The sequence below is a fragment of the Typopeltis vanoorti genome, chromosome 14, assembly GCF_054136105.1.
Source record: "Typopeltis vanoorti isolate ZY-2024b chromosome 14, IOZ_Tvanoo_1.0, whole genome shotgun sequence".
Taxonomy (NCBI): domain Eukaryota; kingdom Metazoa; phylum Arthropoda; class Arachnida; order Uropygi; family Thelyphonidae; genus Typopeltis; species Typopeltis vanoorti.
Window position 1 is genome coordinate 109,215,139 of NC_143562.1, and position 20,166 is coordinate 109,235,304.

General features: G+C 35.4%; 1 protein-coding gene across 6 annotated transcripts in view; it reads left to right on the forward strand.

Annotated features, from left to right (window-relative positions):
- Positions 1–20,166, forward strand: part of Cog1 (conserved oligomeric Golgi complex subunit 1) — a 580,539-nt gene that overhangs the window by 75,413 nt on the left and 484,960 nt on the right. For all 6 annotated transcript variants that reach the window (XR_016549365.1, XM_090403917.1, XM_090403919.1 and 3 more), the window contains exon 6: positions 9,935–10,004. Coding sequence is in view for 5 of the 6 variants with exons in the window: in XM_090403917.1 (XP_090260043.1) it covers positions 9,935–10,004 (70 nt within the window). In the remaining variant the exon portion in view is untranslated. The remainder of the gene's footprint in view (positions 1–9,934; positions 10,005–20,166) is intronic.

Sequence of the window (20,166 nt, forward strand, 5' to 3'; positions counted from 1 at the left end):
GTAGCATCATTGTGTGTGGTTGGAGAATTGAGTAGGAAAGACAGATTTGGAATAGAGTAAAGAGCCCCTCCCTCAATGAGTTCTTGAACTGTTTAGAGGTGTCTCAATAATAATAATAATAATAATGATTTCGGCTACTGGGGTGCTTAAGGGTCAAAGCTGTATAACTGAGAGGAGACCTCCACATAGCCTTTAAAGGAATGTGGGGAACCGACCAGGGCTTATGACCTAATGTCCAATCCTCACCTTCTCGTGGTGCACCCTGTTGGGTATCTACCTAGATACTGAACGAACGAGGATGGGCTGGAAATTTGGGATTTAGCCCGACCAAATTGTATTCTTATTGGCTTAAATCAATATACAAAATGATGGTACAACATGACAAAATTTCATGCCGACTGGGGCGTCACCCGGTTAAACAAGGCCCCCATTATTTTTGCCAGGGAACCAGGGCAAACAGCGAAAAGTCAGCTACTGGAACGAATCTGAAATCACACCCCAATACAGAATACAGCATACAGAATATTTAGTACCACATGAAAAAGTTACATCATTACCAATCGCTGATAGACAATTTTCCTCTAAATTAATCTCTTATCTGTCAATACTCCAACATTATCAGATCTTATATTTTTGTCTTCTAAGGCACTTTTTTACTGTATCAATCCACTTACATCCATCGTGGTTTTTCCTCCAGGTCTTTTTCTTACCAAAGGACACTTTTGCTAAACTTTCCTCTTCCATTCTGTTTAAGTGACCATACCACCTGAGATTAGTTCTGCTAACACATTCTTGAATGCCAACAATGCAAGTTTTTTCTAATATCCTAAATTTTAATATGATACTGCCATTGATGCAGTCTGTTCACTCCACTAAACTTTCTCAGAACTTTCATATCTGTGGTCTTTGGTCAAGTGTTTTATTTTTAGCCCAGCTCTTTGATTTATAAGTTAAAATTGGTTTGAACACTATCTTGTATACAGCAAATTTAATGTTTTGACTAATTTCTCTTTTATTGCATATAAATTTATTCAGCTGACTTCCTACCATACTGGCTTTGTTGATTCTGTTGTGTATTTCATATTTAATTTCACATCTTCACTAAAAATTGTGCCTAAATATGTGAAACGTTTTACTCTTTTTATAGGTTCTGCATTCAGTTATTCAGTTTAGTCAGAGAATATTGCAGATTTGTGTTGGATTTATTTAGAAGTGTAACATCTGCATAAAATAAAGAGCTGAGATTAACATCATCAATTTTGATATCAGGTTTAATACTACTTCATAATGTGCTCTATATAGATAATGAATAACAGTGGAGATGATGTACACCCTTGTTGGACAATTGATTTAACATCAAACTATCTTCCTCTATCTCCTTCCATACTAACTGCTGACTTTGCTTAAATAAAGACTATGCATTGCTCAATATAATATCCCATTTAAACTATAAAACTGTAGTGTTTTGAAGAGCTTTCCTCTTGGCACCTTCTCATATGCTTTTTCCAGATCTACAAACCTTAAATATGGATATTTGTTATATTCCGAAGATTTCTCATCTGTTTGTCATAAAGTGAAAATCTGATCCTGACAACCTCTGTTTCAGCTGAATCCAACTTTTTCTTTTTGAAAATGTAGCCACTGTAAAATTTTAATATCCCCATAGTTAAGGAGTCGCAAGAAATGTGTAGCCCTTGATGTTTCCAGTGCTTCTAATCTTGTGTTTGGTATCAGTGCCTGCTTTGTAAGCTGCCTTCTTTCCGTCTTCCTCATATCCTGTGTAACTGGATAGCCAGCTCCCTTTCTGGTTATTCATTGCATTTCATGGTGGATGATACCCTCTATTAAGCTTTGCCACCAATGCAGGAGTGCCTCAGGACACTCCTGCAATCATCACCTACAGAAAAGGCCAATCTCCTGGCCTCACACTTTGCTTCCAATGCATGCATAATTGACAATGGCAAATGTCCCCCAACCATTCCAGATACCCAACGTACAATGCCCACTATTTCCTTTTGCCAGAAAGAGATCAGCAAAATACTGTCCAAATTAGACACAAAAAAGTTTCCTGGCCCTGATGGCATTCCTTCAATTGTCCTGAAGGTGTGCACACCAGAACTGTCTCCTGTCCTGTGTTGCTTATATATACTGTCTTACTCCACCGGTATCTATCCCACAGCCTGGAAATTGGCCTATATTCAACCCATTCCCAAGAAGGGTGACAAGTCACTGCCGTCCGACTACTGCCCCATCTCACTTACCTCAGTCCTATCTAAAGTAATGGAAAAAAATCAATTCCCAACTCCTGCACTACCTTGAAGCTACCCATCTAATAAAATACCACCAGTATGGATTCCATCGCTGCCAATCAATAGGAGATCTGCTCACATATGTCACACATCTCTGGACAAATGCCATGGAGAAGTTTGGAAAATCTCAAGCAGTTGGACTTGATATCTCCAAGGCTTTTGACCTGGTCTGGCAGCACTTACTAAGCAAACTCCCATCGTTTGTTCTATCTCAAGACCTCTGTAGTTGGATTTCCAGCTTTCTGTCTGGAAGCACACTGTGTGGTGGTGGATGGCTCCCTATCCTCTCACCATTCAACTTACGCCGGGGTCCCTCAAGGTTCTGTCCTCTCACCAACCATATATTGATATATCCTACTATATATCAATGACCTACTTCAGCTTACCTTCAACCCAATACACAATTTTGCAGACGACAGCACATTGCACTCCTCCCTTTCTTTTGATAAACCTTACTCCACACAATTCACCTAAACCTACAGAACAGCAACCACCACTGCACTCATTTCAGACCTCCAAGTCATCCTCCAATGGGGTTCAGATAATGTAATCAATTTCAATGACTAGGTTATCTGAATATCAAATATCAAATAAATATCTGAATATCAAATAAAACTCTGTCTCATTTCTCATAAAAAAAGAACCATTTCCTCCAGTATTATTTTTGACAACACCCAAATTTCCAGACAATCTGAGATTTCTCTTCTTGGAATTATTTTGACATCAAGCCTCTCCTGGCATAAACACATACAACCATTGCATCCTCAGCTTCTAAAAAACTAGGATTTCTCTTTTGCTCAAGGCATTACTTCACCCCTGAACAGCTGTTAACCTTATACAAATCACAAATCTACCCAACTATTGAATATCGTTCCCACATATGGGGGTGGGCACCCACCCCCCAAAAAAAAAAACACTCCCTCAAAATGCTTGACTCAATACAGAGGAGAGCAACCAGACTTATTAATGACCCATCTCATACCAAACTCACTCCCCCTACTTTTACACAGACGATCGGTCTCTCTGCACTATGTGTTTTCTACAAATATTTCCGTGGAAAATGTTCATCTGAAATATGTGCTCAACATAAAAAAAAAAAAAAAAAAAAAAAAAAAAAAAAAAAAAGTGGGGTTTTTTGAGGTTTGAAGGTGGTGCAAAACATGTTTGTTGAAACATGGCCTTTGCACCACCTTCAAACCCCATGTCAAGCTGGCAACTCTGATCCGCTCTCCAAAGGATAAACTTCACCCTTTAGCACACCCAGGAGTGTATGAAGTTCCATGTGACTGTGACTTGGCCTATTATGGGCAAACAGGAAGATCAGTGAACATCCGCCTGGAAGAACATGAAAGATGCATTCGCTACTATTACTATGGCAAGTCGGGACTGGCAGACCACGCTTTGGACATTCCTTCACACAGGATTAGATGGAGGAAAACAAATGTGCTATTTAGGAGTCATTATAGATCTGAAAGATTATTTTTTGAGTCAGCAATGGCTTTGAAGAATTCTCCCAACCTTAACAAATATAGTTGCATTAATTTGCCAAAAATTTGGGAGACGGTTATCCTAAGAAAAACTCCTGGATAACTGCAATTATATTGTTTCACTCACTCACTGTCGCGTTTACATGTGTGTTGTGCTCTGATGATGCTAATTTGAAAATCAGCGAAATATTAGCGTTAATAAAACATCTTTGTTGATAAAAGTGTTTGTGGTGTTGTTAATACCGTGAAAAATAAGTCATGAATATCAATGTATATATTGACAATGTATAAATATGCTTAAGGGTCAGAGGTGTATAATAGAGAGGAGACCTCCACATATTCGTTAAAGGAATGCAAAGAACTGACCAAGCTTCTGACCTAATGTCCAATCCTCACCTTCTTGTGGTGTATTTTGTTAGGTATATCTACCTGGATACTGAACAAACGAGGATGGGCTGCAATTTGGGATTTATCTGACCAAATTGCATTCTTATTGGCTTAAACCACAATATAAAATGATGGTACAACATGACAGAATTTCATGCTGGTTGGGACATCGCCCAGTTAAACAAGACCCTGTTATTTTCGCCAGGAATCGGGGCAAACAGCAAAAAGTCAGCTACTGGAACAAAGTCTAAAACACACTTCAACTCAAAATTGCCACAGTTCTTCAAGTACTATCAACATCAGATGCCTAAATGGCAAAGAAATGGAGCTAGCTAAGGAACTGGATAAGTACCAGATCATCATAATAGGAGTGACTGAAACAAAAAAGACAAAAACTGGTGAGATCTTTCTGAGCAATAAATACAAAATGTCATATTCAGGCAATGACAATCAAGGAAAAGGAGTAGCCATAGTATTCAACACTAAATATGAGGCTAATCTTCTTGAATGGCAGGCAGTCTCAAGTAGAGTGATGTGGGCAAATATCAGAATGGGGAACTGGACAATAAGACTTATTTGTGCCTATGGTCACATACAGGGTGTTCGGGATAAATTTGACATATTTATAATTAATTATATTTTTCCGTAAGTTACATGTATCAACACACACTTCTCTTCATTTAAAAGTTTGGACCCTTCTTCATTCATATACAAGATGTCAGAAAGGATGGATAGCTGGAACCCACCTGAATCATGGAAGAGAATAACTTGTATCATGATGATTCGTGCCCGCCATCAAAATAAGGATATTACGACTGCTGCCCAATGCTCCCTGAATACAGTAAAAACAATCAGGCATGAACTAGAGACTTGCAATGGTGACTACGAGGATGTAGCAAGAAGAAAGATCCCTAGCAGACGATCTGATTGCGTTCGTACAGCAGAATTCCTCGCAAATCTGCAGGAACAGGTGTTGAAGAACCCTGGCATTGGAATTCGGGCTTTGTTCGTGGAGTTGCTAACTGTAGTCAAGCCCTGGATAACAAGGGTAGCCAATGGTAGGCCGTATGTATGGCAGCAGGATTCGGCCCCTTGCCACACCTCTGGGAAAAGTCAAAAATGGTTGTCTGAAAATTTCTACGACTTCACCAGTCCAAATGTTTGGCCTCCAAACTCCCCAGACCTTAACCCCATGGATTATTTTGTATGGGGCGCAGTTGAAAAAGACACCAATCGCACTTCCAGTAATACAAAAGCCCAGTTAATGGATAAAATTAAAACAGTTTTTGTGGCCCTTCCCAGGGAGACTGTAGCATCAGCTTGTTCGAGGTTCCGAAGCAGAATTGAAGCTGTGATCGATGCTAATGGTGGTTATTTTGAGTAAATCTTGTTGATAGTATTGTAATTAACTCTGCCTGTAATGTTTTTTTGTCAATTCATTAAATTTAATAGATACAAAGAAGATTTTCTTTTTCCTTACGAAACTGTCAAATTTATCCCGAACACCCTGTAGAACGTTTTCCTAAGGTAGAAATGGAGGAATGAATTTTTTGAGACTTTAGAGAAAGCAGCTGACACAAATGAAAAATGAAAAGTTGGTCCTTGTTGGGAATCTAAATAGCAGAGTAGGAAATGATTGTCAGACATACAAAAATATTTTGGGAAAATTTGGAGAAAAGAACAAAGCTAATAATAATGGCCAACACCTGTTGGATTTCTGCTCAAGACATGGACTGGTTATTACTAACACAATGTTTCAGCATAAACATGCAAACAAATTTACATGGAGAGAAGAGGCAAGGAATAAGAAAAGTCTCATTGATTATGTTATTGTTGATAGTGATGATGTTTTCTCCCTGCTGCAGGACACTAGAGTGTAAAGAAGATTTGAAATTGGAAGTGATCACCATTAAGTGTTAAGCAGGATAATACTGAATTTCATATTGAAAAGAAGAACATGTAAGAAAGTTTTAAAGTGAATAAAAGTTGATTAGCTCTCAGATGTGAACTGTAGACTAAAATACATAAACATTATCGAAGGAAAAATGAAAGAGTTCAGAACAAGAACCAAACCTTAGAGATTCAGTGGCAAGACCTACAGAAAACATTGATTCTGCCAGAGAGGCACGTGGTCATGTTGTCTGCGTGGATAGAAAAATCAGAACTTCATGGTGAATACAGGAAGTTAAAGAGTCAGTGAAGGAAAAGAGGAAAGCATATCAAAAGTTCCTGGCAAATAAGTCAGCTTGTGCTCTTAGAGAATACAGAGACAAATGTAAGAAAGCTAAACACTGTGTAAAACTAGCTAAACAAAAGTCATTCGAAGACTTTGGTAAGAACATAGAAAATAAATATCAAGAAGGTGGCAAGATATTCTGGAGGTTGTTGAAGAGGCTCAGAAATGGAGGAAAGAGTGCTGTAAAAGGAATTAGAGAAGATAAAGGTGACATGAAAACAGGAGAAAAAGATATCCTTTAAGTATGGAGTAAGTACTTCGAAAAATTGCTAAATGAAACAAGCAGTCATAGCACACTGGTAAAAAACACTGACCAGGCATACAGTCAGGAATATATATCCATACTTGAAGTAGAAAAAGCCATCAAAGGCTTGAAATGTGGAAAGGCAGCAGAAGTAGATGATATTCGACCAGAAATGCTCAAGTATGGAGGTATAAAAGTCTTACAGTGGCTGCACTGCATAGTTCAGAAAGCCTGGACAGAGGGACGAATTCCCGATGATTGGAATAGAGCTCTAATAGTACCCATATATAAAAAGGGAAAGAAAACTGAATGTGAGACTTACAGAGGTATTTCTCTACTGAGTGTTCCTGGTAAGATTTATGCAAGTATACTTGAGAAACAGTTGCAAAGGATTGTGGAGGAGAAACTTGGTGAAGAACAAGCTGTATTCAGGCCAAATAGTGGCTCTCAGGATCATATTTTCACTTTACGACAAATAGTTGAGAAATCATGGGAATATAACAAAGATCTAGAAAGGGGAATGGTAAATCCCTTTATGTTTTAATTGCCGGGTACGAAACTAGGATCGAAATCCATAGAGTTTCATGCCGAAAAAACTATCGGCAGGCCCAAGTGTAAATGATCACTTGGGCAGTACAACACCAGGGCAACTCCATGCAAAGGTGGAGCAAGATCCCTCACTAACTTAAATATTCTCTCATAATGTAAAAGCCAGCTCCTAAGAGATGTATATATATTGTTTTACATTATGAGAAGAGGTCACTACCCAGACCAGTTTCAACCTTTTTTAAGGTCTCATCAGTGAGTAGGTAGACCTGGAATATCAAAGTTTTAAGTGAACATGAACTTACATACCTCTACTATTGAATTGCCGAAGTGGTGTACTCCTATATTTAATGTTAATTACTAATTTAATAAGCCGAAAGGCTATTTTACAGGCGAATATGTTAATATGCCAATTAACATATTCGTCTATAATGAATATGTCAATTAACGTATTCGCCGGTAAAATAGCCTTTTGGCTTATTAAATTAGTAAATAACAAAGATCTGTATTTAAGTTTCGTAGATCTGGAAAAGGTATATGACAAAGTGCCAGGAGAAATGCTATTCAATACACTACAGTTATATGGCATCAATGGAGCTTTATATCAAGCAATACTTAGTCTTTATTTGAGTTGTAAGTCAGCAGTTAGAATTGAAGATAGTACAGGAAGATGGTTTAATGTTAAATCTGGTGTCAGACAAGGATGTACAGTATCCCCTCTGTTATTCATTATCTATATGGATTGCATGATGAAGGAAAGTGGTATTAAAACTGATATCAAAATTGGAGATGCTAATCTCAGCTCTTTGCTTTATGCAGATGATGTTATACTTCTAAATACATCTGCTACAAGTCTGCAAGATTCCCTAGCTAAATTGAATAACTGTTGTAATAGATATCGTATGAAGGTCAGCATTAAAAAGACAAAGACAATAAAAATAGGCAGAAAAACTGAAAATATCAACTGCATTGTGAATGGAGAACCTACAGAACAAGTACAGCATTTCAGCTACTTAGGCACGATTTTTAGTGAAGATGGTAAATTAAATATGGAAATAGGCAACAGAATCAACAAAGCTGTTATGGTAGGAAGTTAACTGAATAAATTTTTATGGAATAAGAGAGAAATTAGTCGGAACACTAAATTAGCTGTATGCAAGACAGTATTGAAACCAATTTTAAATTATGGATCTGAGAGCTGGGTTAGAAGTAAAACACTTGACCAAAGACTAGAGACTGCAGATAAGAGAGTCTGAGAAAGATTAGGGGCATGAACGGATGGTATCAATGGCAATATAATATAAAAACAAGGCTATTAGGAAAGAACTTAACATTGTTAGCATCCAGGAAAGTGTTAGCAGAGCTCATCTCAGGTGATATGGTCACTTAAGAATGAGAGAGGAAATATTAGCAAAACAAGTGTTCTCTGCCATGTTGGCAGGAAAAAGACCCAGAGGAAAACAAGATATGGTGGATTAATACAGTAAAATGTGCCTTAGAAGATAGAAATATAAAATCTGATAATGTTGGAGTCTTGACAGGCAAAAGATTGATTTGGAGGAAAACTGTAGATAGGAAGTTAGTAATGATGTAAATTTTTCATGTAGTGCTATCATATCCTGTACACCGCTTGAAGATACATGTTAGGAATTTGATGATGATAATGTAGAAATGTGTGCATTATGTACTTTAGTGAGTGTATATAAGCTTTTAACGGCATGTTTTTTTATGAATGCTTTTTAAATTTTCCACACTTACCTTTATGCACATTTTTACATTTGTTTCTACATACCTTTTACATTTGTTTTTATAAACTGATTTTTATGCCTGTTAGTTCTCCTTATTACCTTGTGTACTAATCTGTGCTAATGCAGTTTGACCATGGATGTCATCACACCATTAAACCCAAAACAAACAAACCAGTAATTTTATGATTCAGCAGCAACTGAGAAAACAATAAAAAAATATTTTGGTTATGTTTTTCAAATCAGTATAGAGAAATTATATATTTTGGCGAAATAAAAACTGCCATTATTCTTTTCAGTTTTTTGTATTATTAATTACTGGATACAAAATAGGCTAATTGTTGAGAGTTTATGGTGTTGCACTAATTTACCCCAGTCCTGAAGATACTTTCAGGCGCAAACTTTGTTTGCTCACACTTGGATAAAGGATTAAACTAAACTTATTATAGGCTAATTGTTGTTTGCAGTATAGTTAGGTGATTGTCAGTTACTTTTATGTAAGCTTTATTGCTTTAAAGATAACAATGCTTGCATATTCTAGCCTTTTATTGGTCGATAATCAACAAAACAGGCTTTTGTAATAACAGTTTTGTTGATTATTTATTTGTTGATTACATGATAATGACAATTATGTCTTGACAGGTGCAATGTGTAAGGTAAAAAATTAAAACTATTTATGATATAAAATGTGATAGAAAGTTAGCATTTCTTAAATAAAACTGATAAACTGAACTTCCTAATTTTTTTTGTCCCTTGTTGATTAAAAAAATTCTCACTTATCAAAGAACAGACATGGACTTTTTATATCAACCGGTTATGTATGTATGTAACCTCATGTCCTAATGCATGGCATATTAAGCCATGAAGATTTTTTGTTTTAGGTGAGAAATTATTTTTAGGTAGAAATTATTTCCATCCTTTCTACCTTTAAGATTATTTATAAATGATAAAAATGAATATGAAGAGTTGTGTTGTTACAGAAGGGAAACAGCTGAGGCATTCTATTCCCTTGCTGCTGAGTTAAAGCTTTTAATGGATACCCCCTCAAAGGTTAGTAAAAATTATGTTCATTTTTATTAAATAGATTTATTTAATAAACAATGTTATTACTAAATAGCTTAAGGAAATTACAACGTCCAATAGAATATACATTAAAATAAATTTTGATACACTTCCAATATTTCGGTAACTTCACGTTGCCATTATCACAGTAACTTAAATACAAGACACGTGCACGCAAGCACAACACACAGTAAATGAGGAACGAACCAGGAAGCTATTCTTTCTCCTAAAAGTCCTGATGGTGCCCCCTAGTGGGCAGTGTTGGTATTCTTGGCTGATTGGGCTGAAGGATTTTTTATGATGTAAGTTTCCCAAATTTTGGTTCGTTCCTCATTTACTGTTTGTTGTGCTTGCATGCACGTGTCTTGTATTTAAGTTCCTGTGATAATGGCAACGTGACATTGCCGAAATATTGGAAGTGTATTAAAATTTATTTGAATGTATATTCTATTGTACGTTGTAATTTCCTTAAGCTATTTAGTAGGAATGTATAACCAACGTCTAAGCCTTTCCACGAGTATTAATAAACAATGAATGTCAACAACTGTGATATCAAGTGTAATAAATAACATAAGTTAATAAAAGTAAGATATCTATTAACCACTCATTCACCTGTATGGATTAAATATATATTTTATATATTCATGTTATTTGAGTTTCAGTTCACTTTGCATCCATTTTTTGATTGACGTGCAAACACATCATGGATTGCAGGGACTAAGGATTAATAACTTATGCATGATTTTATTATATTTATACATAGCCATTAATAAATATCATATTTTGAATGTATGTTCAGAATGATGAACACACAGAAAATTTACAACTGCTATAAAAGGTTGGAAAAATATAGATCTAAATCAAAAGTTGAAATCAAACTGTGGGCATTTTTGTGTTTTTGGACAAAATAGGAAGTACAGCAAAGACTTTAAAGAATAAATAATTGCTAAAAAAAAAAAAAATGCAACCATATATATATATATATATATATATATATATATATGACTACTACTATTAACTCGGGGTTGGGATATGTTCATTTTTAATATAAACTGACTATAAACCCGAGAATTATAATAAATTGGGATTTATTTGAAAACGCAACATGTTTCGTCGAGATTGACTTCATCAGGCGTTAAGAACATAGAAAGATATTAAAAGACACTGAAATAAACATTGAGACACTCTAAAGCTATACAATTATAAAGTTATGATATTTGACTGTAAATTACAGTTATTATGAACTTGAGCTATAGTCCGTGTTAAAGTTCTATTGTTGTATACTTGTGCGTGTGTGGAACCACGCGATCTCCAGTATCTGATAGTAGAGCTGAAAGAGTCAGGCAAATTATAGCTGAGATTATTGTTCATATGAAGAGGGTCCAAGGTGATTTCTTTTGACTCTACAATGCAGCGTTCTACCTCATCATGGTAAATGTGTAGGTTTGAAGTTGTTGTCCAATTTACTTCATGTTGGCTGCTTTCGTTGTTCGTGTTTATTGAAAACAGCACATGGCCTGACAGGGCAGTTGGTCTGGTTCTCTTATAAGCAATGTCTCTCTGGTGCTCCTCGAGACGTAGGAGAATAGATTTCTCCGTTTGGCCATAGTAAGGTTTTCCGCACTCACATGTGACTTTGTATACACCTGGAAATTGTAGAAGGTTGTGAGATTGTTTATAGTTAGTGAAACTTGATCTTATTTTTGGAAGAGTCGAGAAGCACGTTTGTATGTTGAATTTCTTTAAGATTCTACTCAGTTTTTTGGATAGTGTGCTGATATATGGCAAGGAGATATAACCTTTGGAGTCATTCAGTGTCTCTACGTTGCTACGCTGACGGTGGGATAACTGTTTGTTGATTCTTTTTAAAGAGTAGCCATTGCTTTTAAAGATCCATTTAAGATGTTGTAGTTCTTTTTTTAGTTCTTCATCTGACAGTACAGATCTTGCATGATTCGCAAGAGTTGATATAATACCCAACTTTTGCGCTGGATGGTGTGAGGACGCATGCAAATATCTGTCCGTGTGTGTTGGCTTTCTAAATATAGAGACTTTTATTGATTCAGGCGTCTTGGTGAGTTTAACATTCTTTTAATATTTAATATTTAAACTTTCTACATATATATATATGTATATGTAGAAAGTTTTTTACCTTGGGTATAATATATGTTAAAGATACCCAAGCTATTTTAAATATAAACCTGGTTTTTACTCCATTTCCCAAGTAAGCAAATAGACAAGTCAGTCAAATTTCGCCTGCGAGTGTTGCAAGTCTAGCTGACCCTGCACGTAGTGCAAGTCAAGGCAACTCGTGGTAAAAGAAGAATAAGCTCTGATCACTATTCTTAATATTTACCCTTAATGCAAAGCACATCTCCTGGAGGAGATGTATGATGCTATGTATTAAAGGCAAGGGACCGCTATCCATACCGGTTTCGACCTTTATTGAGGTCTCGTCAGTGGGAGCCTGGCTAAGAAATACTAAGTTTTAAGTAATGCAGAGCTTATAAATATTTTACCAAAACAAGCTACCATAAGGTGCTTTGACCTTATTAAATAAAAATCTCAGGATGAAAGATAGATGTAGAAAGTTTTTTACCTTGGGTATAATATATATTAAAGATACCAAGCTATTTTAAATATAAACCTGAAAAAACTTTCTACATCTATCTCTCATCCTGAGATTTTATTTAATAAGGTCAAAGCACCTTATGGTAGCTTGTTTTGGTAAAATATTTATAAGCTCTGCATTACTTAAAACTTAGTATTTCTTAGCTTGGCTCCCACTGATGAGACCTCAATAAAGGTCGAAACCAGTATGGGTAGTGGCCCCTTGTCTTTAATACATAACATCATACATCTCCTCCAGGAGATGTGCTTTGCATTAAGGGTAAATATTAAGAATAGTGATCAGAGCTTATTCTTCCTTTACCACGAGTTGCCTTGACTTGCACTATGTGCAGGGTCAGCTAGACTTGCAACACTTGCAGGCGCAAATTTGACTGACTTGTCTGTTTGCTTACTTGGGAAATGGAGTAAAAAACCAGGTTTATATTTAAAATAGCTTGGTATCTTTAACATATATATCTATATATATATATATGGTTGCAAAACTTATAACACATTGGTGCAGTGTTTGGTCAAGAACAAAGGAGGATCCTGTTAAGTGTTTAATTTAATTTTATAAATAGCATATCAGTATTTTTTTTTTTTTGCAGGATGGTTGACCGAGTGCTTAATGCACCCATTATCCACTCAGAGGCCTTTGAGTTCGGATCATATGTTGTGGGCATGGATGTTTGCAATTATCTTTAGGTGGGAGTTGAATTTCATTTCCTGGTGTGAGAGAGAGACACACACACTACTTTTGGAAAGAAGCCAACAGACACCTTCACAGGCAAGGTGCACTGTGCCATGCAATGAGTCGTGTTTGTAGCTGGTATAAATTGGAGGAATATGATGCTCTCAAGTGAGTGCAACTGTTTCCAGGTGAAATTGCTGTGAGAGCAGAACTGACTTTTTTTTTTTTTAATTTGTCACTGATGCCATAGTGAATGAGAAAAATTAAGAGAAATTAATTTAATGTTCAATTTAATTAATTAAGACTTAAATTTAGGGAATGGCAGATGTTGTTTCCTTAAATTAACTCTGAGCTCTCATATCTCTGTTTTCCAGTTTTTGGTTGAATGTTTTATTTCTAATATAACTTTCAGATCCATATGCTGAAATTAGTTTGAAAACACTATTTTTTAAACTGCTAGCTTGATATGAGTTTGATAGAGACATTGTTATAAGGTGCCATGCTGTCATGTCTGTTTTTTGGGAAATTAACGACATATTGGGCCATCCAAGGTCAACGATCCGTGATACCATACCGAGATGATGCAAGGAGTCAGCTGCAAGTGCACTGCAGATAATTTTCATTATAGTAGATTACCCATCACACTCACTGAATGTGACCATTGGGTGATACAAAGGATAATATGTAAAACTACCATTCATTGGCTGATATATCGAATGCGGAGTTCTGGGCATATACTGGAACAGGAATCTGCTTAAAAACCATTTAGAAACAAGGCTCACAACATAGGTTTTCATGGTACAAATGCAATATGCAAGCCTCACATTACCTGAACCAATGTGCAGTGTCATCTTCAGTGATGCAAAGAGCATGTACAGTGGGATGTGAAAGTAGGGAAAACTGTGTTTTGGAGCAACGAATCACACTACACCCTCTACCAAGCACGTGGATAGATATAGGTGTGGTAGATGTCTATGGAATGTCTCTTACCAGAGTGTGCAACCCCAGCTATGAAATTCAGAGGTGATGGTGTGATAGCATGTTCCTGTTTTTTCCTGGTTTGGACTCTGACCTCTCTTTTTGGTGCCACGAACATTGAACTCCAAGAGGTATCTGAACATTCTGGACAATGTACTGCTTCCTGCTTTTTGGCGTTTCTACAGAAGTGACCATTGTCTCTTTCAGCAAGACAATGCGCTGTGTCATAAGGGTGCTGATGTAACTGCATGCTTTGTGGACATGAACATCACCACACTTGACTGGCCTGCACGGAGCTCTGAACTCAACCCTACTGAACATCTGTGGGATTTAGTGGAGCTTCGCGAGAGGTCAATGGACATCCTCCCTATGACATTCCAGGAACTCATTATGCCTGCAGGAATATGGTCCAATATTCCCATTGATTGCTATCAGCATGTGGAAAGTAAGTACCTTAGGATTTCTGCAGTCATCACAGCAAAAGGAAGCTCTAAATCTTACTAAGATGGATGCCATGGCCGTTTGTTCCTTACACTATGATATCCTTTGGCTTCTTTCCAAGCAGTGTATATTAATTGAGGACTTTCAGCATTGTATTCTAAGGAATTTAAGAGATAAGGCAGAGTGAATGAATTAGCAAAAACAATAAAATAAGTGCTACAAAGGAAGTTCACATATGGCCATGACAGTGCACCATGTCATAAGACTGCTGCTGTAACTGCGTGGTTTGTGAGCATGAACATTACTCATTGTCATCCTTTCTGAATATTATGGGATGAACTAGAGGGTCAGGTGAGGTTAAAGGGACATCTGCCCCACAACAGTCCAGGACAAGAAGAATGGTCGAAAACTCCCATTGATCTCTATCATACACTTGTGGAAAGTATGATCTGTAGGATTACTGCAGTCATTGTAGCAAAAGGTCTTACGTTTTATTAAGGTGAGGAACATACAGATCCACTCACTTTAATCTTTCCTATAAGGCCTTATCAGCCAACTCTTCTTATTTAATGACCCTTATGCTATTAGAGTACTCGAGAGCCATGGGGTCTTTCCATTTCTGGCCTTACAACTATATCACCTCTGTAAACCATTACTATAATTCTACTCTTTCTCCTTCAATATACCCTATTCCTCCTATGGGTTTAAATTTGGAAGAAAGCTAGTTCAAAAGCCTTACCACTGAACTATTCCATCGTCAGGCTAGTCACCTGACATGGAGAACATAATTCTACTTTTAAACTGACAGAAAAAGGTAATCTGAGTGAATCTATGGATAATGACCCTGGAATGGAAAAGGTAAAATGTAAATGGAAACAACAAAATATAATACATATAGCAAACTGGAATGTAAGAGGAATAGCATATAAAGAAACAGAATTAGACCAAATATTAAATGAAAGAAATTTTAAAATAGCAGTAGTCACTTAAACAAAAAAGAAATTAAAAGGAACCATGAGAAACGAAAATTTTAATGTGACATACAGTGGAGTCGACAGAGACCAAAGAGCACAAGCAGGAGTCATGATTTGGATTCGTAACTCCCTTTCAAAACAGTTAAAATATTATAAATTATGGAATGAAAGAATAATAGAAGCTAGAATAAAAATAGATAGAGGCTATTTAACAATAATTGGTTTATATGCCCCAGAAGAGGGAAAAGTAGGATAATATTGATTTTTATAATCAGCTACAAAACATATATAATAAAATAAATAAAAATGATTACATAATTTAGCAGGAGACTTAAATGCAAGAATTGGAAACACGAAAATTAATAATAATATAGGAATATATGGAAAACATACTCTACTAAACAGGAATGGTAAAAAATTGATCGACTTTGTAGTTTATAATCACCTAAAAGTAATGAATTCTTTCTATAAACATAAAGACATACATAAATATACTTGGGCAGCAAGAGGATGGAAATCAATATTAGATTATTTTATCTTAAATGAAAAGACATCAAAGTTTTTGTTAGATGTTAGAGTTCACAGAGGATGAGAAATAAGCAGTGACCACTTCCTCGTTAAAATAAAATTAAGATTACCACCTAAATGGCTACAAGTAACAAGAACAGAAAGAAAATTTAAAACATTTGTTTATAAAACTAGACTATTAAATGACACAAATATACATTGCTATATGAACAAAAAATTAACCAATATCTAGATAAAATGAAGAAATAGAAATAGAATGGCTTAATATAAAAACGATACTAAATGCAGTAACAAATGAAAGCTTAGGAAAGACCAAAAAATTCAATAAAAGAAAAACTAAAGATATGGGATGATACAATCAAAGAAATAATCAAAATGAAAAAAGAAGCCTATCATAAATGGTTAAGCAGTAAAAGATTAGAAGATGAAATAGAATATAAAAGAATAAGAACTATAGCTAAAAGAGAAGTCAGAAAAAGACATAGAGAATCATGGAACAAATTTGTTTCTAATTTAGAACATGATTTATATAAAATAAGACCCAATGTATATAAGATTTTGAAACACTTAAATGCAGATACTAAAGATAACATAAAATTAAACACCGAATTGAAATTAGAAGAATTTCTACACAGAATTGTGTACAGATAAATATTTTAAAAAAGACAACTGGCAAACATTTAATGAAAATGAAAAGGAAATAACTAAAGAAGAATTAGAAATCAGCCTACAAGAAAAGGAAAATCACCTGGAGAAGATAGGCTAGGTTCCTTATCTTACCTTACCTTTATCTATCTTCTTTGCTCCCTGCAGAGCATATCGCCTCAACCATTGATTTTCATCTGACTCTGTTCAATGCTTCTTTTTTGATCTCTTTCCAGGAACGTCCCAGCTGCCTTGCCTCTATTTCTAGTTCTCTTCTCCATGTTATCCTGGGTCTGCCGCTTTTCCTCTTGCCTTGGGGATTCCATTCTAGTGCAATTTTTGCTATTTCTTTATCTGGGTTCCTGATTGTGTGACCTATCAGTTCCATTTTCTTTTAGTGATTTCATTTCTGATGCTGGTTTGACCTGTTCTCTCCCAAAGTTCTATGTTTGTTATTTTATTTGGCCAGTATATTCCTAGTATCTTCCTCAAGCAGTTGTTTATGTAGACCTGTATTTTATTTATGTTTTCCTTTGTTAGTGACCATGTTTCAGCTCCATATAGTAAAACTGGTTTAACGTTAGTGTTGAAGAGCCTAATTTTGGTTTTTAATTTTATTTCTTTGGACCCCCAAATTTTCTTCATCATATTGAATGCAATCTGTGCTTTCTGGATTCTATTTTGTATGTCCTGTTTGGTTCCTCCTTGTGTGCTGATCACTGATCCCAGGTAGATAAAGTTATCTACCTGGGATCAGTGATCAGCACTGATCACTGATCTACCTGTTCAAGTGTTTTTCCTAGTATTTCAAAGACTAATTCTTGTTTGGAGTTTATCTTCATTACTTTGGTCTTGTTATGATTTATTTTCAGTCCACATTTATTTGCTTCCTGGTTTAAAAGATCTATTTTCTTTTGGAGGTGTTGATGTTTTTGTGCCAAAAGGCATATATCGTTTGCAAAATCCAGGTCACTGATTTTATTTGACCATCCCCATTGAATGCCAATTCTTTCTTCAGATGTTTTCCTCATCACCCAGTCAATGACAATCAGAAAGATGGTCGGGGAGAGTATACATCCTTGTCTTACTCCTGTGTTTGTTGCAAATGGTTCTGATAGTTGGCCATCATTTACTATTTGGATTTTGGATTTTTTATGAGTTTTCTTTGTTATATTTATGATTTTCTGAGGAAAATCATAAATATAACAATAACTATTGAACAGTCAATAGCCACTCTATTGACTGTTCAACAATTACTCCTTTTCTCATATTTGATTAAATAGCAGGTGTAGCATTTCAACAGTAGTGTTTATATCTGCTTTAAGTAGTTCAGCCTGTATATTGTCACCCCCAGCTGCTTTATTGTTTTTTTATTTTCTTTACCGCATGAGTTATTTCTAGTTTAATTATTGTTCCTGTATTTATTTTAAGTATTTCTTTTTCTTCTGGTGTTTCTGGTATTTCTTGTTCTAGGTTTTCTATTTCTCCATTTAAAATTTCTTGAAAATGTTCTACCCATCTTTTTTCTGTCTGCTTCATTTGTGAGTAATTTTCGTTGTTTATTTTTTACAGGCCCTTCTCTTTTGAAATTCTTCCCAGCTAGCTTTCTTGTTATCTCAAACAACCTCTTTGAGTCAAATTTACTTGCTGCTTCTTCAGTCTCTTTACACATTTCCTCCAGGAAAACTCTTTTATCTTTCCTTGCACTTTTTTTTACCCGTCCGTTTTTAAGCCTGTATCTTTCATTTATCCTATTTCTTTTGTTTTCTTCTGTACTTTGCATTAGTGTATTCCATAAAGCTTTCCTTTCTTCAGAGATCCATTGTTTTAATTCCTACTCTGCCTTCCCAGAACTTCTTTGGCGGTACTATTAAATATATTCTTTATTTTTTCCCAGTTCTCTTCAATGTCTATTTCCTTATGTTGTTCTACAAGGCTTCCATATTTATTCCTTAATGTTATTTTATATTTGTCTTTTGTATCCTTGTGTTTCAGTTTGGATATATTGTATTTAATTCTTTGGTTCTTGTCTTCAAATATTTTTCTTAGTTTCGTTTTTATTTTTGATTAATAATAAGTGGTCTGTAAAGGCATCTGCACCTCTCCAAACTCTTACATCCATCAAAGAGGTTCTCCAAGGTCTGTGTATTAAAATATGGTCTATTTGGTTTTTGGATTTCTTATCTGGTGATATCCAAGTCTGTTTATGGATGTCTTTATGTTTAAATATGGTTTCTCCTATGATCATATCATTGAAAGTGCAAAAGTCTTTTAGGATTTCCCCATTTTCGTTACAGTTTCCTAAACTTTTTTTTCCCCATTATTCGTTCATATCCCATTTCCTTACTATTTCCTACTTTTGCATTCATGTTACCTATAATTAAAAGCATATCTTTACTTTTGACTTCATCTACTTCTTTTTGCAGCATGTATTAGAAGTCTTCTTTCTCTTCTGTTTTTGCATTCTTTGTTGGTCCATATATGTTTATTATAGTCACATTTCTGTATTTAGTTTTAAATCTAGCTTTGATGATTCTTTCAGAAACTGGTTTCCATTCAATTAGTGCTCTTCTAGTATCTGTTCTTTAGCATCAAAGAACACCTTTGCTATGTGTGTCATCTTCATTCTGGTTTCCAGAATATAAATGTATTTGTTTGTTGTTAGTTGTATTTCTCTGCTACCATTCCATCTTGTCTTGTTTACCTAGTATTTCCATTTCTCTGGTTAGTAAGTTAGCTTTTCCACTTTCGTACAAAGTCCTAATATTCCAGCATCCAATTTTGGTTAAAAGTTTTCAGCTAAAGAGGTTTTTTCTTGGAGTTTTCTGCCTGTCAGCTTCCCCAATGGGGCTTTCACTGGCTTGCTTCTTTTCCCCAGTACTTCTCCCTCTTGGTTTTCCAGCAATGGTTAAGGTTTTTGTAGCAATATGTTCTTTCCATATTATGGTTACTAGCTACAAGTACAACTCTCCTCTTTTCTCATCCATGCTTGGGACTGGCAATGTCGGAGTTAAGCTAGGTTCAGAACTATATAAATATGCAGGAACAAGATTCAAAGAAAGACTCCTATTATTTTTAAATAAAATTTATTCAATTGGTAACCACCCCAATAGAATGGAAAAAAGCAATTATGATTCCTATCTTTAAAAAAGGTAGTAGAGATGACCCTAAAAACTCTAGAGGTATAAGTATACTAAATTCCGGTTACAAAATATATAGCAGAATTTTTAATAGCAAAGTAATGAAATATTCCAAAAACTTTATTTTAGAAGTACAGAATGGA